Genomic DNA, 21,606 nt, shown 5'->3' on the forward strand with positions numbered 1-21,606 from the left:
GCTCTGCCTCTTGACCTAGGATCAACTTTATTAAATCCTGTGCACAGAAAGCTCTTGGATTAAAGGTGTGTATAAGGCTGAGCCGCACCTTAATCACCTGTTTACAATAAACAGAAAGTTCTTGGATTAAAGATGTGTAAGGGCTCAACCACAAGAGACAAGGATTTACAGTTCACAATCTCAGGGATCACAATGGGATCAAAGAGGTTTTTACAGTTCACAATCTCTGGCAGCAAAGACCCTGTAAGAGTCTACCCAAAAGGCGGTCTTTAAAATTACACATATCTTTGAGATTTAGATACCTTGAGTCGTATTCTGTGGCAGGAAACATTTTCCCTTGTTTTCAGATGAGGGTGTATCCTCACTCAATCCGAGTGGACCCTTAGAAGGACTTTCTTTACCTGAAGAAAATAAAGCAAAAGATCCTTTGTATGCAAAGCTGGGCGCAGTGGTGCATGCCTGTAATCCCAGCACTCCGGAGGCAGAGGCAGGCAGATCTCTGTGAGTTCGAGGGCAGCCAGGTCCTCAAAGTGAGTCCAGGTCAACCAAGGCTACACAGAGAAACCCTGTCTCAAAAGAGTGTATGCAGTTAGTAAGAATGGACTGAAAGTTCCTACCAAGTATCAATGCTTTTCCCAGGACTAAGGGCATGAAAGAATTATTGAAAAGGCTAATGGCATAACTGTCTATGTGAGCATCCACCCCAGCAAGGTGGTTACAACCAGGCTAAAATTGGACAAAGACTATAAGAAGATCCTGGAAAGGAAAGCCAAGTCCGGACAAGTAGGAAGGGAGAAGGGCAAATACAAGGAAGAAACAGTCAAAAAGATGCAGAAGTAGAGGCCTCTCTTACACAACTCTCATTAAAGACTGGTTAAGTAGAAAAAAAAAAATTATTATTATTATTATTATTATTATTATTATTATTATTATTATTATTATTATTATCACCATTGCCTTATAATTACTTTGCAGCCAGCTGTTATCAAAGAACTGTCATATATGCTATCTCAATCCTGCAGCAGCCTGGGTGTTCCCATTTCATTAACTATTCCCACCCATAGGTCAAACTAAGTTCTAAGGCTTTAATACACTGAAGGTGCTCCCAGTGTGTGGGGCCTACACAGACCGTTATGCCCCTAACTACAGCAAGGTCTAGATCAATGAATAGGTATGGGAAGACTGGAATGGAGTGAGAAATGTTACCATTAGAGAGATGGCTGAGGAACGCTTGGAATGCCCTATGCTGTCCTTGTACTGCCCACAAAATAGGGTCCTGTCTAAAAAAAAAAAAAAACTCTATTCCTCCCAGCTCTTAAAATAGTTACTGTTTTTGTAGCTGTAGAAGAGGAGTAAAGGGCATGGGCTGTAGCTACTAGAAGAGTGCTTGTCTAAGCAGGGCGCGGTAGCGCACGCTTGTAATCCCAGCACTAGAGAAGGCAGAGGTGGGTGGATTTCTGTGAGTTCGAGACCAGCCTGGTCTACAAAGTGAGTCCAAGACAGCCAAGGCTACATGTAGAAACCCTGTCTCATAAAACAAAAACAAATTTTAAAAAAGTGCTTGCCTAACATGAACCAGGTTCTAAACCCATCATAAGCACCATTGCTACCGTCACCAAAATAGCAGACTTCAAAGAAGGAAGGCTGTGGGCTGATGCAGTGTGGGTCTCAGCAGGTAAAGGCTGCCAAGCCTGACTCAGGCAAATCTGATTTCAGTCCGTAGGACAGAACTGATACCTACAAATTGTCCTCTGACCTCTAATGCACACATACACACTCACACTCATAATATAAACAAAGAAGAGGGGGGAAAGGAGATCAGGACACAGGGTAGGGACTGGGGTGAGCTGAGGTGAGCAGTATTTTGATTACTTGAGGTTGAAAAGAGGGCAGAGAGTGCAACTAAAAAGCATGAGGAAGTGGACAGAAAAAGCAGAGAAATGTACCCATTGCTATAGACACAAAGGTGTGTCCAGCCACCACCCCTGGGCCATGTAGTTCTTTTGTGCTGTGGTGTCCAGTGAATCATGCTCACACCTTGGACTCCACCGATAATGCATAGCCTATGCTGGGTCTTCACCCAGTGTGGACCAGAGAACCCCAAAAAGTTGGCTAGCCATGCAGGATGGGCCTCTTTGATGGTTACTCTCCAAATACAAAGGAGCTTGAGCACGTTCATTTTGGTTGCTGGACTTTGTCCTTTCAGCCACAAAATTTCTCAAGAACTAAACCATTGGACCAGAACCATATAAGCATAACCTACTCCTAGGGGAAAAGGTTAACACTTATCTCTACCACTATCTGAGCCATTTATTTTAGCTCCACAATTGCCTATAAAATTTAGGCCCCACCAAGTTTAATGATGTGGCCCAAGCGTATGACAAGACTCAAGCCGTCATAATCACCCTTGATAGTCCCAAACTTGAGTCCTCATACAGCTGCCAAGAGGCGTGGTCTCTCTCCACTGAGGGTGGCATCTTGATATCCAGGGGCCTCTCCCTTTCCTCAATGTGGGAACAGTTAGAAGTACAGTAAGAACAAAAGAGATTTCAGCTTGCGTGGGCAGAAGGAAGTGCCAGCTCTTCATCCAGGGAACCTGTCAGCTGCTTAGTGAGAAATCTGGCAGTAACGAGCTAGAGTCAAACTGTAGTTCTGCCCCCAGGAATCAGAAGTAACTAAAGGCACTCACTGGAAATCATGAGATGTGAGAAAGAACACAGGTCAGGCCTCTCCATGGACTGGTTAAATGATACTGGACAAAGCATTTGCCCAGCCCACTTTGGAAGGCCTTCATTTCTCCAGTTATAAAAGGAGTTGCTCAAATCACAGTTTCTTACCCTGGTTGCTTATGTGAGTCATCCAGAATATAAATATCTATACATATATGATATATGTACATGTATCGTGTATATGTGACATATACGCATATTTATATATGTGTGTGATATATATATACACATGTGTAATATATATGATATATCATGTGTGTGTCATATATGTGATATGGGTATATGTATATGCATGTATTTGTATGTACATATTGAAGCTTAGGCTTCATCAACATGGATTCCCAACACCCACATTGCCTGTAACTCCTGGTTCAGGTAATCCAGCACTGTCCTCTTGTCTCTGAGAGCTCATGGTATACACACACACACACACACACACACACACACACACACACACACACACAAAGATAAATATTTTTTAAAAGTTTGAATAAGACTTATCACTAAAATTAGCTTTTACCGTTTTTAATTCCTACATGACAACACAGTTTAAGGCAGGGTAGAGACCCACATGAGCAGACTGGGGCTCCTCAAATGTAACGAGTGCCCTGTCCACTGAGGTTCTGCTTTTCCAGCATTTCTAAATGACATCATGATCACTGACGTGATGAACACATTAGGAGTGGCAGCTGCTCTTCTACCCTATAACAAAGTTTAACCACAAACTTTAGTAAACCCCCAAACATCTTTTCCCCCTCCTACAGAACACATTTTTTATTTTTAATTGCTTAAACCATTTAGAAGTCAGGACGTTTTATTCACCCCCAAGTGCTTGTGTTTACTCTGAAACATGGAAGATCCTAGCCCAGGGCCTTCTCTCATAGTCAGCAAAGGTGAATGGCTGCTGTCCCACTACAGAGCACGTGCTGTCCAGCCACCACGGACCAGCCACCCAGTCACTCACTGTGTCCTTACACAGAAAAAGATCTGACAGTAGCGGCCTGTGAAGTGAGCCCACTTTCAGGAAAGAACGTCCACAGCAGTGACCCTGGTATGGGGCAAAAGTCACATGGCCTGTAAAGGAGATGTGAGGTTTGGAGAAGCTAATCAGTTTTTCCAAGTGTGATCATCCATGGACCGTATGTCTCACAATTACTTTTTTAATTTCTTTTTTTTTTTTTTAATGTGTATGGGTGTTTTGCCTGCATGCAGTCTGTGCACCACTTGCATGCCTGCAGTCTGCAAAAGCCAGAAGACCCTCTGCAAAAAGCCAGAGCATTAGATCCCCTGGAACTAGAGTGACAGACAGTGGTGAGCCACCTAATTGAGGGTGCTGGGACTAGAACCCACGTCCTCTGGAAGAGCAGCCAGTGCTCTTAACCACTAAGGCATCTCTCCAGCTTCTAGGCACATTTTTTAAAAAAGATGTCTGGGGCTGGGGATGTTAAACATACTTGTTACTCTCACAGAGGACTTAGGTTCTATTCCCAGCACCTACATGGTGGTTCACAGCCATCTGTAAATCCAGTTTCAGGGGATCCAGTGCTGCCCTCTGGCCTCCTCAGGCACCAAGCATGCATGCGGTACACACACATACATGCAATCGAAATACATAAAATAAAATGAATCCATCTAACTAAGAAGTCTTTTAATCTGTAGGAAATAAGCATTCAGGGTAGTGATAAGCTCTGCGTGCATATATGGTGGTAGAAGCCATCAGCACACTCTGGGCGAGCGGGTGGACATGCTTGGAAAACATAGTAGGGCCAAGAGAGACGAGCATTTTATGGCAGGAGGAATGAGGGAGTGGGTATGTAAGCAGTGGGAAGCTTTGGAACCTTCTTGGCAGTGCAGTGGTATAATAAAGGTGATCGCCTTGCTAGGAGTAGCAGGACCCAGAGAAAGAAACAAAGGACTCCCAGAGGCCAGCTGGAAAGCTGGTAGAAAATCATGGGAGGGAGTGGGAGGCTGGGCTGGAATGCTAGCAGTGTGAAATGAGAGAGAGAGCAGAGTAAATGATACACTGTTTTAAAATAAGAAAAGAGAAGGCATCCTGACTTGCCAAATACCAAATGCTGGAGATAAATATGAGGGACCAAAAAAAAAAAAAAATCACCACTGAAAATGAATGTTGGGAAATTTAGTCCCAGAAAAGAGTGGTGATTTTACCAAGGCCATAGATCAAGTTATCAAAAGAGTCAGGGGGTCGTCGAAATCACGGGGGACAGACTGCTATTTCTACTGCAGTAGCTGACCTTGGAACTCTAAGGTCAAAGGTCTCTGATGATAAAAGCATCTCAAGGCAAAAACTTGTTGGAAATGGAGCCCCTCCCCTTCTCTTCCTATGGTTTCTCTGCATCTATCATCACCCCCAAACTTAAAGAAGAAAATCAACAGTGAAGGCCGCCTGCACAGTCTTCGTTACTCACTGATCTTTTTTTTTTTTCCTTTGACACAGCAAACATGCCATCAGCAATTTTTGTGAGGTAAACCTACATCTCCTTGCTGGAACAAAAACAAAAAACAAAAACCCAGACTCTAACTACACTTCTATCCATCCATAGAGATGTATCACAGACGGCAATATCAATGGGTGGGCAAGCAAGTTGCATAACAATTGCCTTTTGTTTATGTTTAAAACTGCAAAGTATTTTAAATGTGCATGGATATGTAGTAAGAGGCCAAAAAAAAAAAAATTAAAAACCACAGAATTCATAAAAGCGATTAATTTTACTGAGTGAGAGTGGGAGTCGGACTGAAAAGAGCCATCCAGGAACCCTAACTGTAGATGCAGCTCTTTCACTTATTCAAAAAAGAGAACAGGGTGAAGAGTAGAAGTGTGTTAACATGGAGGGGCTCGTTATTCCAACACTCTGCCCCATCACTGTGGTCAAAATATCTCTCCATGCCTTTAAATTTAGAGTGATGCCCTGTTTGTTACAGTGGGCATTCCCCTCCTCCTGTAATTACATCAATGAGTCAGTCATACTAGAAAGGCTGAAAAGAAAGTGACAGTATCTACAAAAGTCTCCCCTACATTATATATATATGCCAAATCTCTTCAAAAAGGTGTTGGAGACAAGGAACAAGTGTTAGGCACTTCTGACACGGTTTCCTTTGTGATCTAAAGGGGGCACTTGTTGGTTACTAACAACACCAAGAAACCCAAAGGGGAGGAGTCACAGGTACTGGCAACTGACCAGGACCTGCCCTCTCACCATGTGCTAGTGGGAGATTTCTGCAGAAACGAGAAACATCACCAGGAGAAGCTTCCAGAAAGGTCTACACAGCTTGCTGAGGCAGCCCGAGCCAGCTTCCATTACTGGTCACCCCATGGAAAAACCTAGGCAGCAATCCCAGGGTCCCACACTGCCTCGAACCTTCTCTCTTGCCTCCCCTGCACACAAGGACACATGGTTTAGTCCTCGCTGTTAACTCCCACCGCAACAGACACAGCAGCGGAGGCAGCCAGAGAACCAAAACACAGATAGACCTCTCTCCAGTAGAGAATAACAAATGAGAAATGAGGTGTGGTCCATGTTAGCTAAAGTAAAGCGGCCAGCCATCACCAAAAGTCATGCCCATGAGACACACTGTCCACCCTAATCCTCCCCAAAGTTCCTGTGACCAGCAGCAGCGCTCACTGCAGCACACTGTCAGCTAACTTGCCCGTCTAAGGTCATGCAGCCATTTAAGTTGTTCTGAGAGGTATTCAGACTTCGTGACTTTTCCCTAGGACGTACCAGGAGGCTAGGATGAAAATATTTACACCATCTGGCCTTAGATACACCCCTAGCAACTTCCCTCAGGAAAAGCCTGGTGGGTGGAGAGCAACACAGGAAGAATGACATGGAAAACTGTGACAGAATAAACAGTAAGCTGGCTCTCGGTGAGACAGGGAATCCAGAGGCTGACCAGTGCCAATGGTGAAAAGGAAAAGCGAAAGAATACAATTATTAGAGGACAGGGTGGTGGAACATTGAAGACACCTTCAATATCGCTTTCCTAGTTCTGCGCAGCAGAACTTGTTCCGAATGGGACTCATGCCAAAGGGCAGCAGAGCTCTGCCCAGTGAAGCTGGAATTTGGCACCAGGGACCAAACCCTTGAGCATCTCCACCAGCCGATTACAGCCTCGGACTTCATAGATGACCGTGTGGAACTCTGAGAACGTGCTGGGTGAGGGTTATAGAAATACCATTAACAAGGCCTGGCATCTACTATGCATGATTAACCGTGTGCTGGGCTGCTTTCTATGTTGAAAGTGGAGTCTTGAGCCCACCACAACCCTGTGAGGGAAGCATGATGTGTCATAAAAGTGATACATAAAAGGGTGAGGAAACTGAAAGAAAGGCATTAAATAAGCTACTCAGAGTGAATAAAAGAGCCACGCTCAAATATTTTATGTTGTTTGGAGTTTGTCTGCTTATAGTTTTGGGTGAGTCTGAGTACTTCATGCCCCTTGTCTAAGAAGTCCTTGCATGTCAAAATGTGTTGTCTAGGATTTCTAGCTTGCTTTAGGGTCACTTTAGAAATCTCAAGGCCTTTTAACCAGTGTGGTGGTGCACACCTTTAATCCCAGTGCTTGGGAGGCAGAGGCAGGCGGATCTCTATGAGATCAAGGCCAGCCTGGTCTGCAAAGCAAATTCCAAGGTAGCCAGGAATGTTACACAGAGAAACCCTGGAGAAAGACAGACAGACAGACAGACAGAGACAGAAAGAGAGAGACAGAGATCAAGACAGAAACAGAGACAGAGAAAGAGAACAAACTCTCAAATCCTTTTGATGAGCCCAAGTCACTAGACCAAACAGGGAAGTAGTCTACGAGAAGAAAAGCCCATAGCTAGAAGAGCCTCCCAGCTGTGCTCTCTCAAATTATGGTGGTGCTCCCGGAAGATTCATGGTCCTAATAAAGGTTCAAAAAGCTGCCTCCTAAGTGAATCCTCCCCCAAGGCCAGCCCTTTTCCCCTACAATCACCCCTCATCTGGATGAACATCCGACGGTGTATGAGAAGTTGCTTTCAACAATATGACCTGTCCTAGTCGCTGGGACCATGTGTGTTTTAAAGCTGGCCACATCTCAGGCAAGCCCTCAATCTCAGGTAAGCTAGGAAGGCTGGTCACCATGTGTCCAGATTGCTGGACATCTTAGGGCAACTTTCCATGACCGCAACCCAAAAGGCCAAAAGCCACCAGAACAGGTAAAAGGGAGAAAACCGCCTGTGTTTCCTCAGTGGAGGAAGCCCTGAAGAAAATAGCTCTGAGTGACCCAGGCCAAATTTATGACCACCCATGGGCCACAGGGGAACTCACTGCAGAGCCTTCTTCCTGTCCCAGGGAATCTTGGGAAGAAAGGAAGGAAGGGCTTAGTCACACACTAGGAGCAGCTGCCAAGAGCTGCCCTCACTCCCCTTCCACAGAGCACAGACCCAGCACACAGCCTGCCTCTCAGGAAAAGGAGATGGTTCCCAGTCTTCATTGCCTCCCCCCCCCCCCACCCCCCGCCCCGCTCAGAACAGGAAACACCAACCTTAAGACGGAAAAGAGGCAGCCAGAAAGTACAGCCATCTCCCAATCTTTGGAAGGACAGTGTTTCCAAAGCACCAACGCCCTGAGCCTTTCCTGGACCAGCAGCTTGCCTAAACCCCAGGCTAGATCCCCTCAGGAAACTCACCTGGGCCCCAGGGTAGACTCCGCTCCCCAGGGATACAGAAGCAGCCACCCATGTGTGCACCATCCTCCCTGGGCCAAGGCCCCTGGGAACGCCAGTCAGGAGAAACTTGGGAGCCTCCCATCGGTGGTGTCCCTCCTCCCGCCTCCTCCCTGGCACATGAGGGACCTAGGCTGTTCAATGCACAATGCAGCCTTTGATATCCGGCCGGTGGGGAGGCTGGGGAGGGTGGGAGGGGCCACTCAGCCTGCAGGCTAGATAGTCCTTGCACTGTCAGGCCTTGGGCTGGGAGCAGCTCCTCCCTGCCTTTTTACAGATTGCTTCATGTCTATCAGGCCGTGGCACATTCCTCACATTCTAGGATCCAGATACAGTTTGGTTCTTGTGAGGGTGGCTAGGGCAGGGGAGGGCAGAGAGCATCCCAGGAATCAAGGGTGGTACTCTTGCTCTCTCCCAGATGGACTTGGCCCACAGACTCCCCAGGCAGCTCTTAGATAGCCTCTCTGCAAATGTGTTTCCTTGGCCGTTTGGTAAAGCAGATGGCCGCCTGTGAGTGAGCATCAGTAGCAGTGAAGCAGTCCTGGCTGGTGAACTGGGCTGCGTACACAAGCCCCCCCCCCAGCTGTGGACCACCACCACCCACCACCTCCACCAAGTCCTGGTGGGAGAGAACCCAGGAAATCACCTAGAGTCACCAAGAACTTTATGGCTGCAGGACTGGACTGCCCAAAACCTTTAAAGTGTCAGGCATTCATGAAGAACTGGTCCTGCTAGAACTGGTCCTCTTCTCTGTTTCAGATGGGCAGGGAAGCAGGGGAAGGCATATGGTCACACAAGGAGGCTGAACCTCAGAAAATCTCCCACGAGATCGCTCCCAGGAGGTAGAGCAAACAGGCTGCATATCTCCGAGACTGCTCTAACAAGCCAGCCACAGGATCACTGGGCACTCACTTCCCTTCCTACCCAGAGGCAAGGTCTGCAGGAACGCCCAAAGACAAGAAGGTGCTTGCAGAGAGAGGCGGGGTCCTGGCAGCCGTGTGCCTCAGGCTCTCTGGAGTCTGAACTTTCAGGTCCCAGAGGGCTTTTAGGAAGGGCAGTAGCCTGGTCAGGTGTCCATTCTAGGAGGAGCCTTGGGTGACACTGTGAAGGACAGGAGACATTCTCTCTGGAAAAGTCCAGTGTCTACAGTGTGTACCAGATCCGCCTGGGGGCACACAGCACATAGGATTTCCAGCAGGTCTCTACTATAGCTTCAAAGACTGTCTGCTAATTGGTTATAACTCAATCAGAGACTGTTTTCCACAAACCAAGCGCTCACAAACCAAACACTCATTAGATATTAAGTGTCACAAGGGCCCCATAATATAAGCATTGTTGTTTTCTTTTTGATAGCAGAGAAAATAAGTGAAGGGGGCATTTAATTTGCCCAAGGGAGCACATACGCGCACACACACACACACACACAGAGAGAGAGAGAGAGAGAGAGAGAGAGAGAGAGAGAGAGAGAGAGAGAGAGACCATTTCTGGATGTCAGACTTAGTACCTGGACCCATCCTAATTGGTTCAGTGTTTTGAAGCATCACCTTTCTGGCATGTGAGCTCCTACCACAGTTATCAGATCACAGTGAGGTGTTCTTATAGAGAACCCTCTGGACCAGCCAGCCATGGTGGGAGGCACACACGAAGAGGAGGGCCAGAGATGACCAGGACTCACAGGGTGTGGTCCCTTCATTCTAGCCCTCTCATGGTGGGTGTTTTGTCTATGCACAACTGTTTAGAGTATCTGTTTTCCATGATGTGTACCATGCCCTCCCCTCACCAAAACCTAAAGAAGAAAGGGTAAGTGTTCTTTAGAAAGCAACCATTCAAAGACTCTGAGAGGAACCTAGGAACCAGATGATGAAGAGAAGCCAAGCTCTGGCCTCTGTACAAATGGATAAACTTCTCTCTTCTGTGGGACTTACGCACATGCCACTGTCACACAGGGAACCACACAACCAGAAATAATGAAGGGTCAAGGCATCAATCAACTTTATTAGAGGACACCCTGGAATGGCTAGTTGAACAGACATTTTGGCAAGTATGAAATGAACAACTCATTCTGTTCGTGTTTGTTTGTTTGTTTGTTTGCTTGCTTGTTTGTTTTTCTGAGACAGGGTTTCTCTGTGTAGCCCTGACTGCCCTAGAACTCTCTTTGTAGACCAGGGTGGCCTTGAACTCACAGAAATCCACCTGCCTCTGCCTGTGCTGGGATTAAAGGTGGGCACCAGCACACCCAACCTAAACAACCCAACCCATTCTTGAAGAAGTCCAGTCACTTCCCTTGAGATGCAAAGACCTCAGTTCTGTTCATGAATTGTTCCGATGAATCTGTCAGAACAGAGAGATTTTTAGGCAGAGAAGCCTTGGGGCCGAAAGCCCTGTGGCAGAAGCCTGGACTGCATCCTAAAGGAAGCCCAGTGGTTAGAGTGTGATTGGGGGTGGAGGAGGAGGGTGCCCACGGGAAGGATTTGTGGACAATCTCAGAGACCACAGCAGCAAACTGTCCTGTTCTCCATGCTGGAGCTCTTGATGACAAACAGCTGAAGTTCAGTGTCAATGGCTTAGATCATCCGGCAGGCTCAGGGCATTCAATGACGTTTTTGACTTAAGATACTTACTGTCTTTTGTTCCTTGCTTTTGAAAAAACTCAGAAAGGTATGGTCGTGCACGCCTTTAATCCTAGCACTCAGGAGGCAGAGGCAGGTGGATCTCTGTGAGTTAAAGGCCAGCTTGGTCTACAAAGAGTCTAGGACAGCCAAGGCTGTTACACAGAAAAAAACCCTGTCTCAAAAAACAAGCAAACAAGCAAACAAACAAACAAACAAACAAAAATCCCTCAGAATCAAGCCCAGGGCCTTACGCCTGATTTATCATGTTTTTGTCTTAGGATGAATTTCTTGAGCCACCCTAGGTGCCTCTATATCTACTTTTACACTGGTGTGTTGGCCAAACACCTGTGACAGTTCCCTGCTAAAAGATTACAATTGCCAGCTTCCCTTGCAGGTTACAGATGTCATTTCTGCCCCTATGAAAGACCACATTCCATCTGCACTGTAGGTATTTTAGCCATGCATGCATGTGAGTGATAAGATGCCCCTTCACCATGAATAAACATGGCCCCACCTAATATCAGGCCAAGCCCTCTCTCTCTCTCTCTCTCTCTCTCTCTCTCTCTCTCTCTCTCTCTCTCTCTCTCTCCCTCAATAATCTAGCAACCTGGGTACCACGAGCTCTTTAAGTTGGCACAGAACTAACCATCTCAAAGGATGTGGCAGCAGACAGAGTACTTGAGGGGAACAAGCCCATGGAGAGCATGCTGTCTCCCCCTGAACAAGTGAGAGCATTAGTGTGACGTCTACTGAAATGTTGGGCCTTGAGAAACACACTTCGGAAGAGCTGGCTTCCACATAGGAAGTTTAAAGGCCTTTGAACCATGTGTCTAAGCGAAGACAAAAGTAGGAGTGGGAGCTCAAAGGGGCGGACCAGCCACAGGCAAAAACTTCAGCAGTGAGAAGGGAGATGTTTAAAGTCACGAGATTAAATGTGGTGTTCTGAGACAGCTAAAGCAGTATAATAGAAAGGAAATATGGAGACTGGGCCATACAAGCCACTGATTTGGGCAGAAGAAAGAATGAGAAAGGGGCCAGTGAAAGGATTCCAGTGTGACTGAATTCCTGGGGAGAAAGTGTCTTTGCAGCTGGTGTGCTGGCTAGTTTTATGTCACCTTGACACATACTAGAGTCATCCGAGAGGAAGGGAGAGTCAACTGGACAAAACAAGATGCCCCCATAAGATCCAGCTGTAAGGCTACCAAGAAGAGACTTGATACCCTATGAGCATATACAGGGGGAGGAGGTCCCCCTCAGTCATAGTCATAGGGGAGGGGAGTAAGGGGAAAATGGGAGAGAGGGAGGAATGGAAGGATACAAGGGAGGGGATAAGCATTGAGATGTAATATGAATAAATTAATAAAAATTTTTTTAAAAGATCCAGCTGTAAAGCATTTTCTTAATTAGTGTTTGATGAGAAAGGGACTAACCCATTATGGGTGGTGCCATCCCTGGGCTAGTAGTTGTCCTGGGTTCTATAAGAGAGCAGTCTGAGTAGGCCACCAAGAGCAAGCCAGTGAGTAGCCCTCCTCAGTGGCCTCTGCATCAGCTCCTGCCTCCAGGTTCTGCCCTGCTTCGGTTCCTGTCCCGACTTCCTTTAATGATAAACTGTGATGTAGAAGAAAAAGCCAAACGACCCCTTTCCTCCCCAGGATTTTTTTTTTTGTTCTGGGAGTTTCATCACAGCAAGATTAATACTAACACAACAGGTGACCCACTGTGTCCTTGCTGCTGATAATGAGATATAGGTAAAGAGCCTGCCACCGACTGTCTCAGTAGAACTGTGAGGATGGAAGATTCACTGGGGCAGATTCAGGAGCATGTGCTAAAAGAAAAAGTGGAAATCCAGACCCATGCCATTAGCCACCAACGCTGTTACCGAGTATTTATTCCCTTTATATTTTTTAGTGGCAGCTGGTATAAGTAAAGTTCCCTGAGTGACAAGTGGCAACTTACCCAGCTGGAAAGCAACAGGGAGAAGGCACCTGGGCCCAACTTTGGGAAGCCCCTAATGTGTTCTGGCCTAGGGGGAACACAGGACAGACTACTCAAGTCAGCAGGTGTTTCTGATTTGTCCTGGAGACCCAAAATCCAGATCTGCTGGTGGAGTTTCCCAGCTTGTAAATGCCACAAGCTAATTCAAAGACATCTTCCAGGACTGCAGGGCAGGGGCTGCAGACCAGACCTAGCCAGACAGCCACTAGCCTTGCCACTGCACATTGGAACTACATCTTCTCTTGAAAATTTTACAGTCTTGTCAGAGTAATAATAAGTGGGTGGAGAGCATATCTCAGGGGTATATGGCCTGCTAAACATACAGAAGGCCCTTCATCCCAACTACAGCATAAAAACAAAAAAGGAAGAAAGGAAGGCAGACTACACCTGCAGGGAAGAACCAAGAAGACTCTGCTGCTGGTTAAATAATGTTCTCCTGAAAAACAAAACAGAGCAAGAACAAACAAACAAAAACAGAAGTTCTAAGTACCAGCCTTTAGAATGAGACTTCATTGGAAATTTGGTCATCATAGATGTCATATAAAGTAGGGTAGGTTCATACTGGAGAACAGTAGACTGCTAAGCCAATATTAGTGGTTGTCAGAAAGAGGAAGGAAGGAAGGGGAAAAAAAGAAGGGGGAGAGAGAGAGGGAGGAAACTCAGTTGAACATAGTAACACCTGCCTCAGGAGGCAGAGGCAGGATTAGGGCCAGCCTGGTGTACACAGTAAGTTCCAGGACAGCCAGGGACACACACTGAGGCCCTGTCTAAAATCAAAAGAGAAAAAGGAAGGATGGGAGAAGGGAGGGAAAACATGAGCAAAGTACAGTGATACATATGTGGGCAAAGGACATAATGACACCCATTATTTTGTATGCTTAACCTTAAATTTTAATTAATTAAAGTAAACGAACTTACTTTTTCCTAGTAATAAAAGCCCTTACTGTTGAAAAGCTTAAAGAAAGCCAGGCGTGGTGGCGCACACCTTTAATCCCAGCACTCAGGAGGCAGAGGCAGGTGGATCTCTGAGTTCGAGGCTAGCCTGGTCTATAAAGCGAGTCCAGGACAGCCAGGGCTGTTACACAGAGAAATCCTGTCTCGAAAAAGAAAGAAAGAAAGAAAGAAAGAAAGAAAGAAAGAGAAGCTGAAAGCAGAGAAACATAAAAATATATATATATATATATCAGTGATGTCATCCCTGCAAGAAATAATTTGTGTAGTGCCTGTATCTTGTGTAAGATAGACATCTCACTTTCTGCTTTGGCATTTCCCAAACAGATGTCACACTATAGAGCACTCATATTCATTATTACATATACAGTGCTCTGCCTGCATGTACACCTGCCCACCAGAAGAGGGCATCAGATCACATTATAGATGGTTGTGAGCCACCATGTGGTTGCTGGGAATTGAACTCAGGACCTCCGAAAGAGCAGTTGGTGCTCTTAACCTCTGAGCCATCTCTCCAGCTCCAAATAAATAAATCTTTAAAAAAGAAAAATGCCCCCACAGACATACCTGTAGTCCACTCTAATGGAAGCATTTTCTCAATGAAGCTTCTTTCTTCGAAGATGACCATAGCTTGTATGAAGATAACAAAAAAAAACTACCCACACAAGCAGTTGAGTTCTCTTAACTGAGGAGCCATCTCTCTAGACCCATCTGCTGACACTACAGTGTGGATTTCTAAGCTTAAGAGCTAGGACGCTAGCATGATGCAGTGTGTCACTAGCATTGCTTACTGCGCCCCCCACCTTAAGTCTTAAAATCAGGTTTCCAGGTCAACAGTGAAGTAGGACTGAGTAGGATTGAGGTAGGATTGAATGTGCTTGCGTGTGCGTGCGTGCGTGTGTTTGTATACGCTGTACGTTTGAACATGCTGATGACCCCAGACAGGGCTAACACTCCCTTCCTCTCCCATACAAAGGAATTTCTCTTTAGTTCTAGAGGAATTTAAATCTCGGGATTCAGACCTAGCAGAGAGGGTGGGGAAGAGCAGCCTGCCCTGAGGTAGGCTCACACCTGGACATTGGGTGGCTATGAGAGGAGGCTAACTACAGCGTCATAAAAACAGGCTGACGTGGTTGTTTGGTAGTTTGAAAGAAGTCAGTGTCCAAAGTCAAAGAAAGAACCTGAAGGCATCACTATGTGACACACAAATTTCCCATTGTTGGACAACCCAGAACACAGCCTGTAGGCCACTTTAAGATAGATAGAAAGATAGATAGATAGATAGATAGATAGATAGATAGATAGATAGATAGATAATATATAGACACATAGCAGGAAAGCCAAAGGCATCCCAGCGTCTCATCCACTAGTCCAGCTGCCACATGCTTCAGTTCAGAGACAGCATGTACCTCAGTCCAGAGCCAGAATGCAGGCAGCCTGTCAGCCCTGGGCTGAGGTGGACGCTCTCCTTCCACTAAGGCAGTCTTTCCTTCTAAGCCCCTCCCAGGCAAATCCTTCCTTCTCTATCTCTTATGGTTCAGGTCCAGGACAGTGTTGGCCTCAGAACATCAGAAGCCCCTACTTCACCCACCACCCACAACACCGAAGCAGATGCCCCATGGGGCAGAGCCTCAGACAGGCACCTATACGTCCTGCAGGTGGCAGCAGTGAGCAGCAATGATCCCTGTCCCCCACCCACACACCCACCTGCCGCAGCACTGCCTGGGCCCTGCAGAGCCCACGTCATGAATGGAGATCACCTGGCTCTCCTTGGCATCCTATGACCAACAGGATTCGTGACCCCTCTCAGAAGCCAGGGCATCAGGCTGGGGCCTGGAGCTCCAAAAGCTGGTCATGGGTGGCTTTGTGTGACCTGCTGCCTCCTCCCTGCCTTCCTGCGGTTCACACCCTCTCCTGGCTCTGCAGCAGTGGTGACTATTGTTAACAACAGATGTATACATACACTCTGTGCAAATGGGACCTTCCATTCTTCAGTGCTCCTTCAGTCCATCTCATCCGTAGCAAAAGCCTTATGTCAAAGAAAATAGCATCTGTTATACATGGTTAAATGCGCATTTCTCGAGCTTCCTCTGGGAGTTGCTTTGAGCAGGTCCCACCATCCCTGATGTTCCAACCCCTCTGCTCTCCTGGGATGTCGCCTATGCCCTCCAGCCTTTGCTGGGCCTTTAAAAGACCTGGTCTTCTATGGTTGCCGTCTGTTCATCCTTACAGGTATGAAACTACATTATTTTTAGCCTTCGTTTTTTATCTAGTTCCACACTGCCTTCCCTTACTACATGCCTGCCTGGTTTTGAGTCACCGGACTGTTGGAGGATGGTCAGCCACACTAAGTTATCTATATCCGATACTTTGTGTCTGCAATGTGTCTGCAGAATAAAGAAGGCTAGCGAGCGGTTGTGCACCTGGCATAGATCCGAGACTCCAGCAGAGCAGCCTGGTTTGCCTTTGCCAGACCACTGGACAGATAGAGGCTCCCCTTGATCTATCTGAGGGACCTGGTAGATAAGAACAAACTTATGGTTGCAGTCAAAACTTCCACTGCACGTGGTGGATGAGGACACAAAAGAAATTCAGGTCACTCAGCATAGAAGCCAGGTAAGGCTGTAGGAGGGAGCAGCCTGTCCTAGAACATACACGAGATAGGGACCTGATTTGAAGCTTACTTATGCGCAAACAAACCGTGTGGCCTTGAGAAAACACACAGAGCTTCTCTGTTCAATAAAATTGGGATATGTGGGATACGATGGAACCTGCCTTGGAGGACTGTTGTGAAAATTAAATCAAGTGCTTAGAACAACGCTGTGCCTCTAATATAAATATTATCCCTAACTACTTATCCTTATTTTGCCCTGCGATCTTTCTACCTTCTTTATAGCTGTTCTAGAATTGACACCTAGCACACAGTAGAAGCCAAAAGAGTGTATTTTGACTAAATGAGTGGTGTTCGCCCATAGAAGAGACCATGCTGCACACCGGTGTTTGATGGCAGACCAGTTGTCTGAAGCTTTCCTCTGAGGCAGGACTTAGTGCGGAAGTGACACCTCAGGCAATGTAATATTTGTGGCACATAATAATAAATGGATTATGTATAGTATTGTTGAGAATCCAGAACTTCAAGGAATGTTGGACATCAGCAGATCATCTTCTCATCAGCTCCTTGGGTTAATCAGCTTCCCAAGTGGGGACAATTGTGGCTGGCTCCTCAGTGGAGAGCAGAGCTAAGAAACCGCTGAATTGGTCGGAGTAGGAATAAAAATGCCTCTCTCTCTGGTTTGTTGTTTCACTTTTGTACCGAAGTCGCCTTTTAGTTTATGTTGCGCTGTCTATTATTCTCAAACCATATGTTAGGAAACAGATTAGTAAATAAAAAACTGGCAAAAGAATCTCAGCACAGAAGCCGTACTTGATATAAAAAACAAGAGTAAAGTTCCGGGGAAATCCAGACAGCAAGCAAGCAAGCCACACCAAGAGTCGGGAAATGCCCATGGAGCTAACTGTTGAGTCACCTTCTTCTCGGGTTCTAGTGCCCAGGTACTAAGCATACTGCCAAAAATGACCAGGCATGGCCTGCTGTTTTAAAATCTAAACAAATGTGGACTTGTTTGGTAGTGTATAAAGTGATACCTTAAACAGAATGCCTGAGAAGGATCCTTTATAAAAGTGTTGGTAATCAAACCAATGTCACACAGTCTGCACTGCCCACTCCACAACACCTGACAGCTAGTATTTTAAGTCCACATGAGCAATAGAAACATAAATTTAAAAAAATAAATAAGTACATCTGCTTTTCAAATTACAGCTGCTGGGAAAGAGTCGCAAGTGTCTTACTTTCATCCCTCTGCTAAGCCGTTTAGCACTGCAGAGACTCCATCGCCGGCTTCAGCAGCTGCGTGACGGCAACGCTTGTGGGAAGATGGCATGTAGAAATGTTAGTTTTGTATTCATAGTTCAGTGGTGACTGTTGCATGTAAAATTCATCGCTTTCACAGCCCAAGGAGAAGGAGGCAAACCTTGTCAAAATCCTTCCTGTGGGTAAACATTTGACCATCCTAAAGCCAAGATTCAGCATACAAAGAAGAAGAGCTAGTCATAACTGAAAACAAGGTTTTTCTGTAACATTTGTTCCCTTTGTGAGGCGCACGGTCCCCACTTCCATGGAGCTGACAGAGGTCAGCACACATGTATGGTTAGCGAGGGAAATTTATTATATATTTATTCACTTCTCTTTGTTTGCTTTTGTTTTGTTTTGTCTTGTCTTTTGATCTGTGTGGCACTAGGGATTAGGCCCATGATCTACACACTTAATCAAGTAGGCCACCACTGGCCTGCACCCTACTAGGTGGTTTCAGCAAACGCCTAGGGACAGGTGACAAAGCAATGAGGAACTAAGACACAAAAAGGAAGCTCGGTGCTATTGAAACGTGATTCTGCAGCCTATGCCAAATTTATTATGAGTCATTAGGGAGAATGGGGCTTGAAGGAGTATCGTGGTGTGAAAGAAATTCATCACAACGTGGGGGCCATTGTATCCAGGCTACCCTGTTTCTAGCTTGGTTAAAGCTCACTTCCTCCTGCAGCAAGATGTAGAAGTGAAGAACCATCAGACTTTCAGAAAGAGTCCAGTCTTGAAAATAGTTTTTAAAGCCCTTTCTAGACTTAAAACAGCATTGTTGTTGTCGTATTGTTATTGTTGTTTGTCTTGTTATTGTTGTTTTTAAGCTCAAGGCCATTTTGTTTGCTTGTCTTTTACTTGGGTCCCCACCCCTACCACCCCACCCCACCAAGACAGGGTTTCTCTGTGTAGCCTTGCTGTTCTGGAGCTCACTTTGTAGACCAGGCTGGCCTCGAACTCACAAAGATACACCTGCCTCTGCCTCCCAAGTGCTGGGATTAAAGGCATGCGCCACCATTCCCAGCTCAGAGCCAATTTTAAAAGAAATAACTTGAAGCCTGGTATGGTGGCACAGGCCTTTAATCCCAGGACTCAGGAGGCAGAGGCAAGCAGATCTCTGAGTTCAAGGCCAGCCTGGTCTACAGAGTGAGTCCAGGACAGCCACAGCTGTTATACAGAGAAACCCCTGTCTCAAAAAAACAAAAACAAAAAACAAAAAAACAAAAAGAAAGTAAATAATAACTTGGAGGTCAAAGGATCAGCACAGTAGTCATTGACTGGGCTGTGTGAAGCCGACTCTGCTCTGGGCTGAGTGCCTGCACCTCGGTCTCACCTCATTCATAGTGCAAAGCACTCCTGCCAGGCAGGGACTACCACTGTCTCCTTCATGCAGATGAAGAAGTGGAGGCTCAAAAAAGATGTCACACCTGGGTAGAGAGATGGTCCAGTGGATAAGAGCACTGACTGTTCTTCCAGAGGTCCTGAGTTCAATTCCCAGCCACCACATGGTGGCTCACAACCATCTATAAAGAGGTCTGGTGCCCTCTTCTGGCCTGCCAGTGTATATGCAAACAGAGTACTGTATACATACATACATACATACATACATACATACATACATATGTCTTTTAAAAAAAAGATGTCATACCTGACAAACTCACATAGTGATGCTGTCTTGAAGGAGGATGAAGCAAAGGCTGCCCTGTGTAAGCAGTCAGAGAGCAGAGCTGCAGTGTTGAGGGTCTATAACCTTCTACACAGAGCACTCTGTGGCCCAGATGAGGTGGTCAGGCAATAAACTTAATCAGTCAAGAGCAACATTGGACAAAATGTGAAAGGCAGAGGTTAATTTAGCTTTAAAGAAAGAAAGGGGAAACGTAGGAGTCAGAAACAAAGGCAGACATCAAAGCCCCTGGGCAAGTGGGAGCTTGACCAGGAGCCTGGTGGTGGTCCAAGCTGAAACTAGACCTTCTGTTTCCCCCCAGATGGCAGCGATGCCCCTGAACTTGTGTGAGGCCAGGAAGCTAGAAATGGCTCTTGTCAAAAGCACGCAAAGACTTGAAAGGTTATTTCTCAATCAAATGGGAGTTTAAAAAACAACAATAAGCTGGGCGGTGGTGGCACACGCCTTTAATCCCAGCACTTGGGAGGCAGAGGCAGGTAGATCCCTGTGAGTTCGAGGCCAGTTTGGTCTACAATGCGAGTCCAGGACAGCCAAGGCTACACAGAGAAACCTTGTCTCGAAAAACCAAAAAACCAAAAAAACAAAAAAACAAAAACAAAAACAAAAACAAAAAACCTTCTACCTTCCAAGGATATGCAGAAGAAACATAGCATGTCTGAGACCACGTGTGGTAACTGCCAATCTGCAGGCCGCTCCCTGAGACAGTGTAGGAACTAAACCCACCTGCTGGTCCAGGCACCCCACCCAGGAGAGGGAGTCCGGACAGCAGGCATCGAGTGCGGACTCATCACAGAAAAGCCACTATGGCAAAGCTACTCTGTGATGACTTTGACAAGGAAATGTTCCTAAGATTCCCATTTCAGAAGCGGGACTGAAGAGGGGCTCAGAGAGGCTCACAGTTACACAGATTCAAAACTCACAAGAAATTAGCCACCAGTGGGCAAGCAGGAATTGAGAAGGAACACACACACACACACACACACACACACACACACACACACACACTCACACATGAGCAGAGCTATCCAACTGGTTAATCTACACTGCAAGAATAGAAAATAAGAGCAATTCGTCAAGGGATGACCAGATCTGAGACTCCACCTGTGAGGCACTCACTCTCCACAGACCGGGATAGCATAAGGAATCCTCCAAAGGAAGGCTCAAGTGGAGAACAAATAGGCCTTTGCTGAACTCTCAGCATTCCAGGACCTGGAAAAGGACTGAGAGACAGCAGTCGGGCCAATCAGTTTTCCTGTCTTTATCTCCACCCAGCTCTCTCTTTCCATTTATACCTTTTTAATACCCGATGCTATTTTAGCAAGCCAGCTCAGCTCCACTCAGTTCTTTGTTGCTCACTCCATTCCATCTATGTTGCTTTCCCCTCACAGTTTAAAGCCAAAATTGAAGCAAACTTTGATTAAATACTACCCTCATAAACAACAGTCTAGCAGGAGAAAATGTCACCTCAACCCAGTTCCTGCAAAACACTGCAAACATTTCCAGTGAAAGAAGAAAGGGGCACTTTAAAAACTAAATTTAAAAATTCAACCACAGATCTAACTCCTAATGTACAAGCCTCGATGCAAAAATGCCAATAACATCATAAAAAGCCAAGTCAACACGTCTCCTCTACAATCTACCAACTTCGGAGTAATGATTCCTACTAAATATGACTTAAAGGAAACCCCTGACAACAAATCAGCAAAGTGATGTTGAATGTGCTCAAATAAATGAAAGACATAAACAAATGCCTCAGTTGGTTCAAAAGAACACAAATGAACAATTAAATGAAATAAGGAAGTTAATGCAGGATATGAAAATGGAATTCGATAAAGACACAAAATAATGAAAAAAACTTAATATGATGCTGGCAATAAAAAATCATTGTTAAATGTCTGTCAACAAAACAGATGAGATAAAGGTCTTATCTCTTAATTCATACCAAGTAAGGGGACTAGCCATCAAGAAGTTGTTAGGATTCTGAACATATAAGCACCAAATGCAAGCACAGCC

At 45.9% G+C, this 21,606-nt stretch overlaps 1 protein-coding gene across 4 annotated transcripts in view; it reads right to left on the reverse strand.

Annotated features, from left to right (window-relative positions):
- SH3TC2 (SH3 domain and tetratricopeptide repeats 2) overlaps nucleotides 1–8,591 on the reverse strand; it is a 61,826-nt gene extending 53,235 nt beyond the window's left edge. For 3 of the 4 annotated variants that reach the window (XR_014779037.1, XM_084780845.1, XM_084780846.1), the window contains exons 1-2: nucleotides 8,403–8,591; nucleotides 303–401 (exon numbers count right to left, since the gene is read on the reverse strand). Coding sequence is in view for 3 of the 4 variants with exons in the window: in XM_084780845.1 (XP_084636971.1) it covers nucleotides 303–401; nucleotides 8,403–8,523 (220 nt within the window). In the remaining variant the exon portion in view is untranslated. The remainder of the gene's footprint in view (nucleotides 1–302; nucleotides 402–8,402) is intronic. The other variant, XM_084780844.1, reaches the window with a different exon arrangement.
- Nucleotides 8,592–21,606: the final 13,015 nt, after the last annotated feature.

The sequence above is a fragment of the Acomys minous genome (assembly GCF_964271855.1).
Source record: "Acomys minous genome assembly, chromosome: 4".
Lineage (NCBI taxonomy): Eukaryota > Metazoa > Chordata > Mammalia > Rodentia > Muridae > Acomys > Acomys minous.